This window comes from Amphiura filiformis, chromosome 14, assembly GCF_039555335.1.
Source record: "Amphiura filiformis chromosome 14, Afil_fr2py, whole genome shotgun sequence".
In the NCBI taxonomy this organism is placed as follows: Eukaryota; Metazoa; Echinodermata; class Ophiuroidea; order Amphilepidida; family Amphiuridae; genus Amphiura; species Amphiura filiformis.
The window spans coordinates 63388475-63410049 of NC_092641.1; the positions used below are offsets into that span (position 1 = coordinate 63388475).

Here is a 21575-nt window from a genome sequence, read left to right on the forward strand (position 1 = left end):
TTTCAAGCGTTTTAAAATTTCAAAATAATCCCATTCAATTACACGGTTGACGATGAAAATTTACTGAATTTAGAGAATGCAATGCGGCCACCACCTGGGTTCAATTTCCATTCATGCATGCTGTCAGATCGAGGCTCTCCTTGCATATGGCGAAACCGTGCAATGGGTGAATACCTTACTGTACAAGGAGTTTTCATCATTATACGATACAACTTTTACTTTATGTTTACAAAAACAATGTGACATCAGTATAAAACAAAACTAATTTACAAATATACAAAAGTATAAAGCACCAATATACTGTAATATATAAATTTAAGGACCAACTTCAAAACAAGACTGCAAGTTCAGAGTCAAAATCGTTACCAACAGTTCTTACAAAAAAAAAGGTACAACTTCAGCCAAAATAAATTGTTGTATTGCCCTTAAACAAATTTCAAATAGGGTCGGGTGGCCTTTATATAATCTTTTTTAAAAACTTTTCATACACTGTAAACCGGGAAAATTCATGTGGGTTTAATAATTTATTTTGCGCTTCTCGTGGTTGAACAGGCAGCCGCAAATTTTTAACCCCGAAAAATATTTATTATACATAGTTTTTAATGTATATTTGGAAACACAAATTAAACACCTACAAAACTGTCCAGGGGTCCATTTCACTCAACTTTTAACCCTTTGTTATTCAAGTAATCATTTGTTAAGTTATGAACACTCAATACTAGACGTAACTTTACGAAGGGTCCCTTTAGTAAATCCCTATTATTTACGAAGGGTACAGTTCGTAAGTTTAGTGAAATGACTCGTCATAAAAGTTACAAACGATTTTGAGACTTACAAAGCTTTGTAAAGTTTAGTGAAATGGACCCCAGAATTGATAAAATCACGAAAAATTAACCTTTTTTTTGGTATCTCCTTAAAATTTTGGTAACAAATGAAACATAGAGCTATAAATCCTGATTATTTAGTTAGTTCTAACTGGCAATAAAAGTCAAATTTTAATAATTTTGCAATTTGTGGGAAAATGGGCTAAAAAAGATGCAATTTTGCAAGTTTTCTTCCAATTGTAGTCACAAAATTCTAAGACTTGGTGCAAGTACAAAATCTTGAGTATAGGCTAAGAGTTAGCTATTTTTTTATAAATATTTTGTGTTATTTTTGATAATTGGTTATGAAAAAGATTCAAAAACATGTTTTCCAAATATTAGAATGCATAACTTGAAACAAGTCTTTTGGTGTATTTCCAAAAATTGACCAAAAATTAAAATTTGACTTTCAAACTAAAGGATTAGGATTTAGCTCGGTTTAAAGGAAGGTGACCTGATATATTTGGAAAATCAAATTCTTTAAAACTTACGTTTAACATAAAATGTCATCCCTTTCAAGCACTCATGCAAAAGAACATGTAAATGTTTTTGTAAATGTGACTAATTCCTAATGGAATTACCGACATTTATACAGCGTGATATTGGTAGTCTACAGTGTTTTTATTAATGATAATCATCATGATTATGTAATATATTGATTTCAAGTGAAAGGCCCTATTTGTCTCATAAACATATTGAAATTGTTCCAACTCATTTGGAATGCCAAATTTCAATATGTTTATGAGAAAAATATGAGCTTTCATCTGATACCAAAATCAGCATTTTGATGAGGTAAAGTGGGGGATGAGATTGTCAATCAGGTTACCCACCTTTAATTAGGCAAATCAGCAAATTAGTGTTGTTTGGAATAGGGAGTAGTACCCACTCAATCCAAAAAACAAGAACCTGCAATGTCAACAGACTCATCTACCAGGACTCAGTTCTATGACCCTAATATGTTTGTACATTCATAGAATGACCTCTGAATGAGATGGGTAAAAAAACTCATCCTCCTCAACTTGGTCAAATTTTGAGCAATGCTTGTTATGGAGTTCAATGACCTCGTGCCGGTGGGAATGAGACCATTTTAACTCCTACATCTCATCCCACATACAATACGACCTTTGACCTACGTAATAGTCAAACGATCTACACTTTTTACACGTCTTTATGCCACATCTATAGCTGACCACCTTCCCTGCCGAGTCTCGCCCTCGGCAATACTTGAGTCCGCACGGATACCATCCGATACACATTTCAAAGCGACACTGGCACGGCTTCCACCAGTCTTTACTGGTGTTACAGCGAGGTGTCTTGATGGTACCCTGTAGTTTCTGTGTTGCGCTGATTAGTGTGTTGTAAGTCATGTTACTTCCTGTAAATAAAAAGGAGCCAAGTTAGAATGGTGTACAACCAAAATAGGACAGTATACCATGGAATTCCATATAAACTCCTCAACAAAGGTTTGGAAAGTTTTTCAAGTATCTATATCACATATTATTTGTGATATGTTCATGTCGTGTTGCATATCAATGGATAGCTATTTTATTCCCCTTAACAATGACACCACATCTGAAACAATCACCTTTTTCACAGCTGAGTACACGTCTTGTGAATGTAGTGGGTCTCAAACAGTATATGCCAAATTGACCATTATTCTGTTTCTGTCTGTGCTCTAACAACACCAGTCAGTATCTTCAATAGCGGGTGGAAAAACCATATGCAGCCACAACAGCCAGGCACACTTACTCCTCATCAGCCTGGTCACACGTTGCTGTAGGATGACATTCCGTTCTTCAACCAGGATTCGTCGCAGGTCATTCAAGGTGGTTGCATTGGCTACTCAGGCATGCACAGCACGACCAAGCTGGTCCCACAAGTGTTCAATCAGGTTGAGGTCTAGGCTGATGGCAGCCCATTCCATTCTCTCTACTCCCATATTCTGTAGGTAGTCGTTAACAACTACCCTTGCTCTGTAGGGACGAGCATTGTCATCTGGGAGGATTGCTTTAGGTCCCAGATTGCGAAGATACGGGATTGCAGCTTGCTGCACATAATAATAGTCACTTTTGCACATTCTGTTTGAGACCCCACGGGCCACTACATTCACAAGATATGTACTCAGGCATGAAAAGGGTGATTGTTTCAAATGTGGTGTCATTTTAAAGGAGAATAAAGTAGCTATCTATTGATATGCAACACGACATGAACATATAAATAATATGCGATATAGATGCTTGAAAAAACTTTCCAAACTTTTGTTGAGGAGTTTACAAGCATAGATATGACTCAATTGCAGATTGGATCTTCTTGAACTACCCCCTCGATTCTACACATGACATAACACTACTTCCTGATTAGATTATCTGGTGCCCAATTAAAGCCATATTGTAACATTTACTGAGGAGGAAGCCCTCAAGTTTTGTCAAAATTATGATTTTTAGATCATGTAATGTACATACTCGCCAAAAATCATGCCTATGTTTTTGCTGTATTTGTGACTAAATTTGAGCTTTTTAATAAAACGATGTGTCCTATTGTTTTGTTCACAAAATCGAAATGTGTACGCGATGTTCATAACACTGTACATACGGTACAAAGGGAACAAAATCTGACTGTAAAAAGAAATACAAATCCTATTTTTCGGGACTCACAATATGGCTTTAACTATCACCATGTCAGAAGCATAGGCTTTAAGTACTTTCAACTTTGTTGCTGCAAATTAAAAGAATAGAAAAGTTAAACCACATCATGCATTTTCTCTATATATGCCAAAATTTGTAATTCATGCAAATTATTAGCAAAGCTGTTGTTTCCCACCACCATTCTGCCATCGATGTTCAGGTTCAGCACCGTCACTAGAGGGGGTATCAGATCAGACAGCCATATGTGAAACGATCAAGGGAAATGAGTAGTATGTCGCTAATATTGATTTTGAGATATTGGAAAAGAAAGTGTTAAAATTCTTTTGTTTTATATTGTTTTCAGTGATGGATAAATTGATGTAACTTCGCAAAGAAAGGTCGTATCAACATGGGGTTTTCAGTTTCAGAGAGCTCTTAATGTCCTCTTTAAAACCCTATGCAAAACTCATTTTCGGCTAGGGTCGACATGTGACTCATTCCCTTGATCATGTCACATATATAGATTTTGTCTGCAAACAGTACATTGTAAGTGTTGGCGGTAAAACATGCGCTTGTCGACAAATTGCAATGCGTCATCCTGAGAGCACATGATCAGACACAACAAATTGAATTCTGAATATGAGGAATGTCCTTCTGATATCAAATTTTGATTTTTTGAAACTCGTGATATAATATAAATTTTATGGCAACTTATTCAAAATTGACATTTTTGACATGTAACAGTCCTTGAAGTTAACTTTATAAATCTAATGATACATGATAAATGATATGTACTTGTAGTGTGTGTAGCTGAGATGAAAAGCCGACCATCATATGAACATTTTGACCTTTGGTATTGAAGATATACATGGAAGACTCTAAAATTTTTTAGGTCTTTTACTTCAAATTTGATTCAGGACATTCCTCGTATTCAGAATGTAATTTGATGTGTCCGATATACTCTCAGATCACACAAAAAAATACTTTGCAAAGGTGGGTGATCGAGCCCTTAAAATAAGTTACTATTGAAACAAATAAATTGTCAGATTTTATGCCCGGGCAAACAAATTGTGGGGTCAACAATTTCAGTTGGCAAAAGAAGATTTTAGTCGGCAAAAAGAGATGTACACCCCTATTCCGACTGGTCTAGTGACGGTCCTGTCAGTGTTACCACTATTCCCCTACGATATCCAAGAAATTGTTTTGCGAACTTCAGATGGAACATAACACATGTACCCTTTAATTTGACTTTGAGCTGGGAATAAAAGTTAAAATTCCATTAAATCAATTTTAAGATTTCAGGCCAAAACATGCATTTTAGGGTGGTTTTTTTGTATGGTTGGATAATCAAGCCCAACATTTGTAGGCATTTGTGTCACATCATGAAAAATGATAACATAGGATATGAAATAACTTAAAAATATTAAATTGCACTGAAAACAAACAACATGCAGATGTTAATGGATTGTAATATGCAAGGCTAAACCGAAATGACTTTTGTCCACCGAGCTGATATCCGATATTTATTTTATAATATACGATATTAAGCCATGAAATGTGGCAATAAAAAATCGTTGACAACTTGAATTTTCTCCAAAATTTAGATTTTTGACATAGTTTGGCTCCTTAAAATTTTTTTTTTTTTTTTGGATCCGATATATTATCGACGATGCATACAATCATGTATACCAGGCCAATCAGATATCTAATCTAATTATCGGTTCAGCCTTAACAATAACTTATAACGTCGTTGGGCAGGAAAAACCTCCTATGTGTCATTGGCCCCTGAACATGTTTAAAGCAAAACCGCCTATGTAACCTGTTGGCAGTTTTGTTTTAAACATGTTCAGGGGCCAAAAGCACACAGGAGGTTTTTCCTGCCAACGACGATAAGTACCTGTTAGACTGAATATGAATATGTCACATGCATGTACCATGCATATGTGATATGGAATGTTGATTCATGTGTGAATAAACAATTGAATTAGACTGAGGAGAATGCGGACTCAGCCATCTTTTCATGTCACTCATAGAGGGGCAAATGGTGTACCTCAAAGCAAACTTGGATTTGCAGTGAATGGTTACTTGCAACTTATATGTACTGTATTCTGTGTTGATTGCGCAATATCAGGGTCAGAATTTCGATGAGAATCCTATCCATTCTTGCAAAGATTCTTGTGAATCAAATTTGATTCTCGCAAACCTTTTTAGTTAACACTGAACTTGATTGGTAAGAATCAAATGATTCCCTCAAATTTATTCTGCAAAAATCAAGATTGATTCCTGCATTGTCCAATGAAATTCTGACCCTGCACATGCTATTGCATGGGCTATAGAGTATAAATCCATACTTTGGAAGACATGACCTTAATCGTCCACACAGTGAGTGTGAAGTTCAAATGGGGTTACCTTAATGGGTGACTCCATTTGAAATCTACCCTCTGTGTTGGAGATGTAGGTCATGTATTCCATTTCATTGCTTTTAAGTCACCAAAATGGTTCAATTTTAGGCATTTGCCAAAATTTCTAGTCCTCATGTGTGACAATCCAATGGCAGATTTCCCATATACAGTGCTACACATGGGGCTATATGAGTCCACTGTCTCCCAGTCATAAACTGGAGAAAAAATGCTTGGAATAGAATGAGAAACATGCAATGTAAGATGATTAAAATGAAAAGAAAGAAGTATAACTTTAACAGCTTAATTTAAACAACTGAAAAATATTGCCAAGTTGGTTGCAAGTTTATCTGTAAGCATACACATTACCAATTATAATCGCACATTTTTTTATTGCACATACATATTTGCTTGTGTCCGTCACCGCTTTGATTCCTTTGTTTTTCAGGTTTCATTTTAACTTAATATGGTACATGATGAAGGAGCATGTAACTCCACTTTTTTTTGGGGGGGGGGACAAGTATTAGAAATCATCTTGCATCTTCATCTATTTGGGCCCTATTAATATTATGATTTGGTTACTAAGGTATGGCCAAAAATGTAACAATTCCTCAAACTTGAAATTGGATTGACACATTATCAAAGTTAAGTTTTCTATGCAAGTGCTATAAAGGTGGTACTCAATGCAAAGTATAGCGAGATGCATGCTAGACAATGAAGTTACAACACCAGGAACTGGTCATCATCTAGCATGCAATCTTGCTAGTTTACATTAACAATCACCTGAACAGCAATCTGCTCAGCGCTGCGCATGAACTTAACCTGGAATTTTTAAACTGTTTCTTTTTCCTTACACTGGGTTTCAGAGAAGAACAGCAATCCCTTGCTCAGATTGACGCAAGCGACATTTTAATTAGCGACATACGCGGAGCTTTGTGTTCACTTCAAATGCGCAGATCTGTGTCGACCAACAATTTGACACACAATCGGCCAATCAGATTATCAGTCTGTTGCTCTGCACGCTCTCAAAATGTAAACAAGTGCCGTTCTTCTCTGACAAAAACTTTAATACTAGATACAGATGTTTTCCATTGCCCATTGACAGAGATAACTCATAAATGTGAAACACCTGCAATCATACACACAGCAGCTAATGGCTCATATTAAATATCTCCCATACCAACATAAAAAGACAAAAGACAGTGACTAAGCAAAGCAAAGAATATGAATAGCGATATTAGCCCCCAGCACCCAGCGAGACTCAGGTGATGTCATAAGAGAAAGGAACAGAGATGAGGGAGCATACCCTTTGTAGATAAAGCAAGGTTTGGATACAATGCAAGAAGCTTGTTTCCTGCATGGTACAAAAAAGAGAAATATCAAAATGCACTGGTTATATGATAATGTGGGTAATACAATGGAAATAGGCACTGAACTCCATAAGTGAAGTGGTTAAAGTTCATATTAATTTTGATAAATGAAAGAAGCTCATCAGGTCTGGTAAAAGTAGACTGTAAAAAGTAAGATTTGTCAAAATAAAGTGAAAAACTTTCTATTTTTACTAAAGTTTCATCAGTGAACCACTGACTTTCTTAAAGCTGGAGTTGTTGTGATCCAAGAGTGGACAAGCCACAGAAAGCTATGTCACTTCTTGCAGTATGGTTTATGGAATGATGTGAGGCCGTAGTGGTCATTGACAACCTGTAAAGTGTGCCGAGGCTTGTGGATCAACATCTAGGCGTTGTGTATGAGCGTAGCGCACTATAAATCACTGCGGTTTTTTTCAAGGAGTGTATTAGAATATCTGCAAATGCAAGTCTGACCATAAATAGTTTAAAGCTTAGTCATAATTGGCTATTGAAATGAGGATTTCTAGATATCAACCAATCAGAAATGCTGTTATATGACCAGTTAGTGTCCAGGGGTTACGATGAACAGATATGAGGGAGTCTTCAATCTTAGTCAGGTTCATCATCCACTGCTTGAGACTTCAACTAAGTCTAGTACTACTAGAAGTAACATCAGCTTCCATGTTGGATCACAGCAATATCAGTCAGTGGTTCATTAATGAAACTCTCACCACAAACAGTACAGGTTTTTCACTTGGATTTGATAAACATCATTTTAATATACATTTAAATTCCAAAAAGTCCAGTGCGAAAATAATTTAGAAAAGTTCCAATATTACGGTATATCAAGATCAGTTAACATCTTCTAGTGATGATCTCAAATTCAATGACACACAATTAAATATGAATGACAGAATGTGTGCATGCAATGGATTTAGTCCAGTTTACTTTGGAATAAAATCAATCTTTTTTCTTCAAAATAATATAAGATTTGAAATGAATTAAAAATGAAATAAGCTTGCAAGCCTAAATTACATGTATGAAAATGTAGGCCTATAACTACTATCATTCAAACTGAAGATGTAAAATATTAAACTACAATGCTAACCCCATGGGTACTTGTTACAGATCTTCTGATTGGTTCATTACATGATATAATCATCTGAGTAATCAATCAAGATCTCTCCCTATTGATATTCTTACTATATCGCTGATTGGCTCTTTCAAACCAATCAAAATTCAAAATAAGAGGCTGATAGTCTGGCCAATAGTGCCAACTGGGTTAATTCATTTGTAAAAATGACAGCGAGTGACAACATAATAATCCTACTAATTACCTAGCCGGGACACCGGCTAGGTCTTGTGATGCTATCGGATCTTTCTTCTTCTGGCAACACGTGCGTGACTTGCCACGTTTCGCCCTAGCTCTGTTATGCTTTGACCGATTTTGACCGTACTTTGTCACAAACAACACTGACTATGTCCCCACATGTGACATGACATTGAACTCCATTTGACCTTTGACCTGCTCACAATGGCAAAAATGCGATTTTTACTATAAAATGTATCTTCTTCCACAAATAACATGTGATGGTGACATGCTTAGGTCATGTGACTTGACTTTGGTCGGTGCCTATAGGGTGTTCACAGATAAGGGGTCAAAGGTCATTAAGGGGGTCATTTCCGGTCTAAAAGCTAAAAATATTCAAAAAATCACTGTTTTTACAAATTACATAGCAGAGTGTTGTCATTAGCACACATGCATTGCTACCAACTAGGGTCTTTGGGGTGTCTACAGTTTTGGGGTCAAAGGTCATTAAGGGTCGCTTCGGTCAAAAACCAAAATCATCAAATATGTTCATTTTTTATATCTCAAAACGTAACCAGACCAGAGTGATATAAACTTCATATATGCATTAGTGTTACCCGATGTATGCACAGTATTTTTATTTTTTGGTCAAAGGTCATTTAGACGTCATTTCGGTTTTAAGCTAAATAACTTCAAGAATTTTTATCTCCATAACTAAGCATAGTAGATTTTTTTTTTTTTTTTTGTAACAATACATTTTCTCGGTGTATATGAGGTTTTTTTTATATTGGGGTCAAAGGTCATTAAGGAGGTCAAAACGTCAAATTTGCAAAAAAAACTGTTTAAAATTACAGAAAAGTAGGTGTATCTCAGCCTATGGAAGACGGATAAAGCCCCTGCTACAGTGATGCACCATTAATGGTGTGAGATGTCTATAATAGCCGGTCAAAGGTCAAACTTTAAGTTAAGACTGGCATTTCCGGCCCCGGCTAGGTCCAGATCTGTAACCAGATCTAGTAATTATTGCAATTGTTTAAAGAAATTCTGTCTGTCAAAACTTATTTAATTTTGACAATTTAGGCCTATATTAATTAGCATGTTGAATTGAAAATTTAAAACAGACCATTTTGCTTCTATTTGAACATGTTGAGAATTATTAAGCACATCAGCAAGAGGGAAAGGGGAAGGTCAAAGTTTATGCCCAGAGGAGGTATCAACAGGGTTGCCAAAAAGTCACACAAATTTCCTATCTGCCAAAAATTTTATTTGTCAGAACTCAAAAATTCTAGATCTAAAATTGTATATTTTTCTGTGAATCTCACTTATTCAAAAATTATTTTCCAAAGACTGGAAAAGTTTTTCAAGATTTTCTGCTCCAGCTTCAATTGGGCTATTCCATTTAAAATCCACACTCCCCTGTGGAAGATTTTGGAAATATCTTCCACAGGGGAGTATAATTCAAATGGAATTAGCACGATAGGCAACTCCATTTTAAACTCACCCTCCCTCTGTGGAAGATTCAGGTTGAATCTTTCTCAGAGGTGTATGAAATTCAAATGGAGCTGCCTGATGTGCTAATTCCATTTGAAATTCATACTCCCCCTGTGGAAGATATTTCCAAAATCTTCCACAGGGGAATGTGGATTTTAAATGGATTAGCCCATTGCCACTGTACAACAATTCAAAGTTGTCAAATGGCCTACAAAATTGTAGGTTTAATGATCCTTGGTATAAACCTAAAAAAAAATTAATGACTTATGAAATCAGTGAAGTATTCCAAATACAGTTACTGTAGCTTCCTGATATTTGTGTTTTACTCCATGGTGCACAGCATTATATATACTTTGATCAGCTTGTAATCGGTGGTCTTATAACATCGCAGATTAATATCAAAATATTTTATTTTGAAAATTTTCTTGTGACATCTTGCCACAAATTATTAATTCAAGTCCTATACTTTGTCTACTTTCTTTTAAAACACACAAAATATGGACCAGACAGGTCAACTAATAGCACTCTTAACATGGGTCTACTTTACAGCGTAGTGGTAAAAGCCTAATATTTTAAACCTATAACGAGCTGATCAAACTATAGTACTCAATTTATGACCATTTTGAGCAAGGCATTATGGGTAGGCTTTGATAGCTCCTCTGGGAAAGACTAATTCTTCTTGGTTTTATTGAAAAACAAGGTTTGAGTTATAGAGTTTAGAGTTGAAGAGTCCGGACTTCCAATAGCCAAGTCTGTAATGGTAAATCGCCATTTTGGATTGTCACATGGACACTAAAAATATCCTGACCTCCAGCGTATCAGCAAAACACCAAAACTGAACAATAATTTGCATAGTATATAATTTAAGCTTGAGCTTTGCACAGATGTAGTGCTTAGCGCACACAATTCTTTACATAACCTCAAGCATGCATCAAAGTTTGCCGGAAATATTCAAGAGGCAAACTACCAGCGCTCGAAATTTTGGTTGTCCGGTTGCCGGGACAACTAAAAAGTCACCGGACAACCAAAATACTGATTCGGTTGTCCGCCGGACAACCATAAATCTAGCCAAAAGTCACATTTGTAGGCCTACGGACAACCAAAAACTTGGACGGACAACCAGAAATTGTAATCTGGTTGTCCGTGGGACAACCATTTATTTTTCCTAAATTCGAACACTGCAAACTACAGATCACAAAAGAATTAAAAGTACCAGTTATGTTCACCTGTATATCCAAAACAAAGACACATATGTCAAGATTAAAACAAGCAGCCAGTACCTAACCCTTTAGCTCTGATTTAAGACCTCATTTGTTGAAATTGATTCCAAATTAAAGAAACAGTGATGATCTAAAATCCAGGGAAGGAACAAAATCAAAAGTTGAACTTTAATGTCCGAATCACTTGAAAGCACTCGTTCAAGGAGCAAACTGCAACTTTTGAAATTTCAGCGAATGAGGTCTTAAATCCGAGCTTAAAGATGCCGCTATTGGCTACTGGTTCTAATTTGGACAAATCTATCTTTGTTTAGGATATACAGGGATGAAAATAACTGGTACCTTAAGGGGTGGGGTATGAACGTTTGGACAGTATTTATTGTGGGACATCAGAGCACATCAGACATATCGAATTGCATTCTGAATACGAAGAATGGCCTTCTGATATCAACATAATTTTGATTTTTTGAAATTCGCAATGTAATACACATTTTATGGCAAATGATTAAGAATTGATATTTTTGATATTTAACAGTACCAAGTAAACTTTATAAATCTGATGATTTATACTTAAAGTGTATGTAGGTGGGATGAAAAACCGACGATCAATTGAAAATTTTGACCTTTTCGTATTGAAGATATGGATTTTTTCCCCAAAACACCAAAAAAAAAATTAGGTCTTTTTGGGAAAAAATCCATATCTTCAATATGAAAGGTCAAAATTTTCAATTGATTGTCGGCTTTTCCTCCCAGCTACATACACTTTAAGACTATATCATTAAATTTATCAAATTTACTTCGAGGACTGTTATATTTCCAAAATGTGAAAAATATCACATTTTAATAATTTGTCATAAAATTTGTATTATATCGTGAATTTCATAAAATGAAAATTATTTGATATCAGAATGACATTCTTCGTATTCAGAATGCAATTCGATAGGTCTGATGTGCTCTCATGTCCCACAAAAATGCTGTTGAAACGCTCAAAATGCTCATTCCAGTTCCAGTAATTATTTTGCATTCTGTGATGCCCTCCATAAGTAAACAAAGTCTGGACTCTTTAATTCCAATCTCTTTGATAATTGTATGTCATGACTGTGCATTGAATTATTTCATGAATAAAATATTGCCAATAAAGTGGTAACACAGCATCAATGGTGAACAATCCACATGGGGACTATATGCTATAGCTAAAGACTATTAGGGTCACCGCAAGTGATGATGACATCAATATGAATATTTATGAGCCAGTGAATAGGGAGGGACCATGTTAATTAGCAGTCAAATTCATCCCTCCGTGACCTCCCCTAACATCTAATTTTACTTGTGCAGAAAATGGGTTATTCCATTTGAAATCCATACACCACCTATGATTTTAATCTCCCACGCAGGAGGTGGGAGATTTCTAATGAAGTCGCCTATTTAGGTAGCCCCATTTGAAATTCACACATCCTGTGTGAAAGATTACTATAGTGTGGAAGATTACTTAAGGTCATGTCTTCCATAGGGGGTGTATGGATTTCAATTGGAATAACCCAATGTATTATTCCATGATACGCAATGTATATATTTTCCTGCACAATTTCATACCATATAAGGTTAACACGTAATACCGTACCTCTCTAATGTCATTAGTGCAAGCAAAGCCCCTGTGATCTTCAAACCCTGGGTTTCTTGATTAGGTGAGGATGTGTGGCAAAGATTCTGATAACTGGCCCGCAAATAAACCATATTTGAAGAATTTCCTCAAAATGAAGCTAATTTTGCAAAAATTCTTTAAATATATTGCAAATTTAGCCAATTTTAAGAAAATGTGAAAAAGCATCCTTTTTTAAACCAGTTTTCTTAAAAAATTTGCAACCCATAACTCACCCAAGATCCTGAATGGGCTAATCCAGTTGAAATCTGTACATTCCGAAGGAAAACATGTCCTTAATCTTTCACACATGGGGTGTAGATTTCAAATGGAATCACTCATTAAGGTAATCCAATTTAAAATTCACACTCCCTGTGTGGGAGAATTAAGGTCATTTCTTCCATAGGGGGTGTATGGATTTCAACTTGAATAGCCCGATATGATACCAGAATCAACCACACATCCCCATACCCAACTTGATCCAACTACCCCCATATCACTCACTAAATCCATCACTCACAAGGATCCACAACATGCTCATCTATCAAGGGCACAGTTCTTTAACCCCAATACATTTGTACATCCATTGAATGACCAAATAAAATTTGGGTACACAAACTCATACTCTGCAACTTGAGGTCAAATTTTGCACCCTGATTGTTTAATTGAGGTTATTGAACTATGCCATTGGGATGAGGCCATTGTAGTCCATAAACCTTCCTTACCTTTTGACCACGCCCTCACATCCTGCTCTCTGGAGTAGATACTTGACTTGGCTTCAGAACAGATGTTGTAGATATAAGGACTGATGCGGGAGGACTTCTCCAGATGGATGCCAAGATCCAAGGTGATGTGCTCCTTGCCTTTGTCTTCTTCTGGATTACGAATGGTACCAGGATTTTTCTGTATGATGGTAGGTTGTCATGTAATTATTATTATTATTATTTCAACACTCCATATATATGATTTTTATGCATTTGTATGTAATTGTTTGTTTTTGCTTCGTTTTCCCTGCATTGGTCCATGCTGTTGTTTTGCACTGGCATGTTGGCCATGTCCTGGGTTTTGTGTGTGCTTTTTAACCTTGTTTGTTAATAAAGTAATATTCTGATGACTAGTTACTACTACTACAATCAGCTCAATACACAACACAGGGTTCCAGCACCTTGAAGCCATTAAAATTCAAGGACTTTTCAAGGACATTCAAGGTCCAAAAGCATGATTGTCATGGACTTACCACAACACAAAAATCATGAAGCGGCACGTATTAACGAAAGTGACAGCTCCTCTCCACTCCCCAAATTTGGTCAAAATCATACTTTAGGTAAAATTCCAATTTTCAAGGACTTCCAAGGACCTTGTGCAAATTTCCAGGACTTTCAAGGCCTTGAATAGGTGTTTTCAAATTCAAGGACTCTCAAGGACTGCAGAAACCCTGACACCATCAGGTCAGGTGCTCAAAAGCTTTACCGTAGTTATGCGGCAAGATGTGGTTTCACTTTCCACAAGTGCCCATGAAAAACAACATCAACCTACCGGTACCTAATTTCAATTTTACATGATTTAAGGGATCTAAAATGAGCGTTTATTGCGTTTCGACAGTATTTTTTGTGGGACATGAGACCACCTCAGACCTATCGAATTGCATTCTGAATACTGAAGCATGTCTTTCTGATATCAAATAATTTTAATTTTTGAAAATCACAATATAATACAAATTTTATGACAAATTATAAAATTTGATATTTTTCAAATTTTTGATATAACAGTCCTCGAAGTAAATTATACAGAGATGTCACAGGCTGACCCAAAAAAATCCTGAACTTGCGAAGCGTAGCGAGCGCAGCGAGCGAAGCTCTCGCGCAACACGGCCTGGGGGGTCCGGGGGCCCGCTTAAGGGCCCCCGGTGGGGTCCAGGGGCGAAGCCCCGGTAGGGGTCGAGGGGGCGAAGCCCCGAAGCCAGATGGTTTCTGCACATTTAGCACCACAGTAAAGGCCATTTCAGAGGGTAAGAAGAACAGTTCAAAGCTCCTGGCTTGTGATACACTTTTAATAAAAAGTGCTTCCTTCTTCCAGAAAACATGCTTTAAAGTTTTCAGTTTCCTATGCTTTTATGTAAAAGAGTCACTCTTAAAAAAAGTTTTTTGGCTTTATTACATGGACAATATGGCTGATGTTGATATATGTGAAGCAGAAAGATAAGACAATAGGGCCACTCCAAAAGCGAAAAAAAAAAATTAAAAAAAAAAAATTAAAAAATTTTTTTTTTTTTTTTTGAAAATCCGGAATTTTTTTTTTTAATCCCCAAAATCCGGAAATCCGGAAATGTGACATCTCTGATTATATAAATCTAATGACATATTCTTAAAGTGTATGTAAAGGAGGAAAAGCCGACGGTCAATTGAAAATTTTGACCTTTCATATTGAAGATATGGATTTTTTTCCCCAAAAGACCTAATTTTTTTGGTATTTTGGGAAAAAAATCCATATCTTCAATACTAAAGGTCAAAATTTTCAATTGATCGTCGGCTTTTCCTCCCACCTACATACACTTTAAGTATAAATCATCAGATTTATAAAGTTTACTTCAAGTACTGTTAAATATCAAAAATATCAATTTTTAATGATTTGCCATAAAATGTGTATTAAATTGCGAATTTCAAAAATCAAAATTATTTGATATCAGAATGACATTCTTCAGTATTCAGAATGCAATTGATATGTCTGATGTGCTCTAATGTCCCACAATAAATACTGTCCAAACGTTCATACCCCAGCCCTTAACCTATAAACTGCAGATGTTATATCTCATGTACATGTACGATAGAGGACCTATTTCGCAAATACATTGGACACTTGACATGTATGTAATTGCAGTTGTATGCAGACCTCCTTTAACCAAGGACAGTCCCCTGTTGCAGAGTGGTCCACTGTATAAATGTGAAAAACAAGTGTAGGGGCCTATACATGTCCTTGTTTGCTGGTATCTGTCTACAGTTGACATAGCATCAGATGATATGAATTCATTTTTGGCAAAGCCAGTTACAGAACAAACTGGTACAACAAGTGTGCCACACACACCCACCCCTACACACCTGCACACCACCCACACCTACATGTACCTGTCTTAGTTTGGACTCATCAGATGATATGAATTCATTTTTGGCAAAGCCAATTACAAAACAAACTGGTACCGTACAACAAGTGTGTCACACACACCCCCCTACACACCACCTACATGTACCCCTACACATCTGCACACCACCTACACCTACCTGTCCGAGTTTGGACATAGCATCAGATGATATGAATTCATTTTTGGCAAAGCCAGTTACAAAACAAACTGGTACAACAAGTGTGCCACACACACCCACCCCTACACACCACCTACGCCTACACACCATCTACACCTACCTGTCTGAGTTTGGACATAGCATCAGATAAATATGAATTCATTTTTGGCAAAGCCAGTTACAAAACAAACTGGTACAACAAGTGTGCTGCATACACCCACACACCACCTACACCTACCTGTCCGAGTTTGGACACAGCATCAGATGATATGAATTCATTTTTAGCAAAGCGAGTTACAAAACGAACTGGTACAACAAGTGTGCCACACACACCCAGGTCACCCACCCCTACACACCACCTACGCCTACACACCTGACCTACCTGTCTGAGTTTGGACATATCATCAGATGATATAAATTCATTTTTAGCAAAGCAAATCACAAAACAAACTGGTACAACAAGTGTGCCACATACACCCACCCCTACGCCTACACACCTGACCTACCTGTCTGAGTTTGGACATAGCATCAGATGATATGAATTCATTTTTAGCAAAGCGAGTTACAAAACGAACTGGTACAACAAGTGTGCCACACACACCCAGGTCACCCACCCGCCCACCACCTACGCCTACACACCTGACCTACCTGTCTGAGTTTGGACATATCATCAGATGATATAAATTCATTTTTAGCAAAGCAAATCACAAAACAAACTGGTACAACAAGTGTGCCACATACACCCACCCCTACGCCTACACACCTGACCTACCTGTCTGAGTTTGGACATAGCATCAGATGATATGAATTCATTTTTAGCAAAGCGAGTCACAAAACAAACTGGTACAACAAGTGTGTCACACACACCCACCCCTACACACCACCTACGCCTACACACCTGACCTACCTGTCTGAGTTTGGACATAGCATCAGATGATATGAATTCATTTTTAGCAAAGCGAATCACAAAACAAACTGGTACAACAAGTGTGCCACACACACCCACCCCTACACACCCCCTACCGATACACACCTGCACACCACCCACACCTACCTGTCTGAGTTTGGACTCATCAGATAATATGAATTCCTTTTTAGCAAAGCGAGTCACAAAACAAACTGGTACAACAAGTGTTCCACACACACCCACTTCTACACACCACCTACGCCTACACACCATCTACACCTACCTGTCTGAGTTTGGACATAGCATCAGATGATATGAATTCATTTTTAGCAAAGCGAGTTACAAAGCAAACTGTCTGGTACTGGGTCTCTCCTCTTTCTTCTTCACCGAGTACAATCACTTTAAAGATCTGCACTTCCTGTGTCAGAGATTAACAACATGCAAGACAAAATGTAACAGTCACTGTCCCTTGGTATAAAGGTAAATGATAAGTCGTGCTGGAGCAAAGCTCCTTGGCTGAAGCAGTGATGCCAATGCCGTGCCTTTAAAGCCCCACAAATCACAGTTGGGCTATTTAATGATCACTTGCCACTAAAAAGCCATACCAGGTACCGCTACTTGCCTAAAATTGTGAGCTACAAATGCAAGAATGGCAAGTGGTGTCAGGCGACGGCAATTTCACGTTATAAATGTTCATCATGTTTCCTTTCATTTTCATGATTTTAGCCAAATTTTTAAAGCCTTAAATTTTTAGATTTTTCTTTTTTTCTTCCAAAATGATAATATGCAATACATTTGGACGCGAAAAACATTGGGAATTTGCAAAGAAACAACATCATAAACTTCACCTCTATCACTCAAAATATCTCGCACTATTTGGATTAGGACGGCGAGTGTAGCCTCAGAGTTAGTCTCCTACGCAGCCAGTTAGTTTGGTTACGCTCCCTCCACATGTGGAGGGAGCATAACCAAACTGGATTCGTAGGAGACTACGATTTGCGAGTCGTTCCGATATAAATCATAATCTAAAAATTATGATAATATGTCGGACCAACAGAAAAACATCCTGTTTTACTACAAATAGGTCGAATTAGACAGTTTGCTCATAGATTTAAGTTGGAACATGTCTAAGTATTACAAATATGCCCCCCCCCCCCAAAAAAAAATCGGTTTTGAAAAAAATAAAGGTATATTCTGAAAAAAGATCGTACATTAAGGCTTTAAGTTTCTGCAGCTCCAAATCTCAATAACAATAGGATGTGTGACCATTTAATCGATCAGTGACTTCCCCTCAGGGATCAAAGTTTTTCCCACCCAATTGGGTACCGGTAATTTACATTCCAAATTTGGGAAAAAACGCCCAATTCACCATGACCAGTACGGTAACATTGGTTTTATTGCCTTGGAATCAAAAAATTGGGCTACTTGACTTGAGAGCGAGTCATATTCACCACAGCCTGCCTGGTGGCATCGGCGGCAATATCGTGTTTCCAGAATTTATTCACACTTTGCTTTTAGAAACACCTTCCAAAAGGTCAAAAAAGGACATTGTCAACAAGAAGTAAAGGTCACACATCGGTCATTCACCAGTATCACACCGCTGATGACGGAGAATGGTTACTCTGACAAAAATGTGAGTGTTGTTGACTAGTTTTTAACCTTTCTTTGATGTCTACACGTGTAAATCTCTACACCTTCATATCCATCATCATTATCAGCACACAGTGGCCTGGAGGCTGGATTGAGGATAGACTTCTTGATCAACTTCTGTGTCCATTTCATTTACCGTATTCATTCCAATAAGCGCCCAGGGCGCTTAACAAAGTCATTTTGGGTGGGCGCTTATTTTTTACCTGGTTTTTAGTCATCAATCACCGTCTGAAAGTATTTAGTTACTGGTCGCATGTCATAAGCAGGGACAGGCGATTTCTTGTGAACTTTTTTTCCGCTGCAATCCCGCAAGCAATTTGCTTTTTTTTTCCCTATGGGCAGGGATACATGATTTGCACTGAAAATCAGTTCCGCGGACTCTCCGCGCAATATGCTATTTTTTCCGCGCAAATCGCCTGTCCCTGGTCATAAGGTGGTCCATTTTGCGTTACAGGCCAAAAACTTACCAAAAAATGATTTTTGGATATTTTGGAGGTTTTGACCCCTTTTATTGAAGATATGTTCTTGGACAACATTTCTGAGAGATATTGGCTTGGAGTCTTGATGGCTTCAACACATCAGTTAGGTTTGCCTACTCCATAGAGTTGTACACATTTTTGATTTTGCATGTATAATGATTTAATATACAACTCTATGGAGAAGGCAAACCTAACTAATGTGTTGAAGCCATCAAGACCCCAAGCCAATATCTCTCAGAAATGTTGTCCAAGAACATATCTTCAACATACCTGAAGTTGATGGTGGGGCAAATTGTCTGACATTGGTTTTCAGGGGGTCAAAATGTAAAAAAAGTGGTTTTGCATGGGTAATATCTCAGCTAAATGTATTCTAATATGCTCAATATTGGATAAGAGTAATGTCCTACCAAAGGGCTCTGACTGAAAAAAAAATGGACAATAAAATTATTTTTACTTTTGGAGTTCTGACCCCCCCCAAAGTTGGTCCTGGTTGGACGAAGTTGCATTTTGAGGGCCCTATATCTTTTAAAGTAAAGGAGTTACAAGTTTTCTGATAGCGGATTTGAATTCTACACCAAAAAGTACCCCAGGATACATACTTTTCAAAGTTTTAAAGGGTTCCCTTTATACATTTATGGACCTCCAAACATCGTCTTTTCGCGTTATGACACATTTTTACGCTGACCCCTAAATTTCAAATTGATGCCACGGGAAAACGAAATGGAGTATGAAGCTCAAATTTTCAGGATTTTACTTTCTCATCAATATCTACCACCACACAGAAAAAGAAAAAAAAATTGAAGAGGTGCTGCGGTGCACATCCCTGGAGTTGACATGGAATGGGCCATAACTGAATTTCAAAAAATAAAAATATATTTGAGGAAACCTCAAAAAAGGAAGCGAGAGGGGACGTGAAACATGTTTATTTTTTGGCCTTATAGAGGGCGACATTCAATCCAAAAAGTTTGGACCACAGTAGCTCACAGTCAATGTCTTAACTGTGTAATCCCCAATCCCCATAGGGCGATGATAGGGAACTACAAAAATTTGAAATTTGGGCACCAGAAACTTGACGACGTAGTCTAAAAAGTGCCGGTACTTTATCCTTGATATAGAAGTCAGCATGCAGTGAAAGTTAAGATTTCATAAAATAAAATCGCCTTTGTGTAAAATGGATCGTCGTGGTGAAAAATGATGCATTACATGCTTTTTTTGTAAGGCATTGTCAATGATGGTCGCAGAAAAGTGCAGTTTTTTAGAAACAGACATTTGCCCATAACTTCGCTAATGTTTGACCTACAGACATGGTTGACCCCTCATTTTTTAAGTTAAATAATCACCTTTTTAAACAAAATAATTTCGATGTGAAATATCCTACTTGAAAATTTTGTGAACATGCCTAACAATTACATTGTCATTACACGCTTGTCAAAGGAAAAGCAAAGGTTTATTGGCTTTTTTATATACCGTATTTACTGCAAATTTATGAAATTGCAAAATATTTAAGTTATAGTATACCACATGATCCCATTTTTTTTTCAATTGAAATCTGTTTAGAAGACACTAAACATGGGATCACATTTATTTACGTGATAAACACATACCGACTTGAAGTCAATGAGCATTTTCAGCAGGGTGCCATCAAGCTTCTGAAATTCTAGTGTGATGAGGTTGTCTTTAGTGTCAGCTTGGATGCTCTCTTGTATGAGATCGCCGCCCTTATTTTTAACATTTACGACCAACTGGGAAGTACAAAATGTATTTAAGAATATAAATGATATATAAATAGTATAAAATATTGCACCATATCGACTAAAATCAGAGAAATATTCGTTCCACCTCTTCCTGTACTTCCACGATAAAGCCTCCATCTTGGATTTTTATTTATTGACCAACTTCCAGCAACAGAGGGCCAGAGAGTTGATATTCTTGAGAGGGCACTCTATTCACGTGGTTTCTTTTCCAACGCTAAAAGATCACGAATTTTGGTGGTTTGCAAATGAAAAGTGTCCGCACTATCGATTGATTACGTAACTGTTATGAATAATGTATTAGGTTTCAATGCAATCGCCTCGACCCATCAATACATATTATCTGTATTTATCAAAGTACTTGGAATAGCAATCTGGTGAGTTCACTGAACTACGCCCTAATACTGATGGAGTTTTAATGGCGTTTAATGGCGCTAATCCTCTCCATACACAGATGAACAAATACAATAGGAGAAGGTCAACACATATGACCTCCTATATGACATGTTATATGAGATGTACAACAACCTGAATATCATAAAGATCAGTGTTCGTTTGTGCATATGAACTGCATATTTACAATACTAAATATTAGTCGTTATAT

At 37.0% G+C, this 21575-nt stretch overlaps 1 protein-coding gene across 1 annotated transcript; it reads right to left on the reverse strand.

Moving 5' to 3' along the window:
• Positions 1 to 1220: 1220 nt before the first annotated feature.
• LOC140169569 (out at first protein homolog) lies at positions 1221 to 21091 on the reverse strand. Its single transcript, XM_072192832.1, has 5 exons — positions 20825 to 21091; positions 17375 to 17509; positions 13617 to 13794; positions 7193 to 7240; positions 1221 to 2238 (listed from the first exon to the last, which is right to left on the reverse strand). Exons 1-5 carry the CDS (start codon positions 21089 to 21091, stop codon positions 1958 to 1960), a joined length of 909 nt encoding a protein of 302 aa, XP_072048933.1. The 3' UTR covers positions 1221 to 1957.
• Positions 21092 to 21575: the final 484 nt, after the last annotated feature.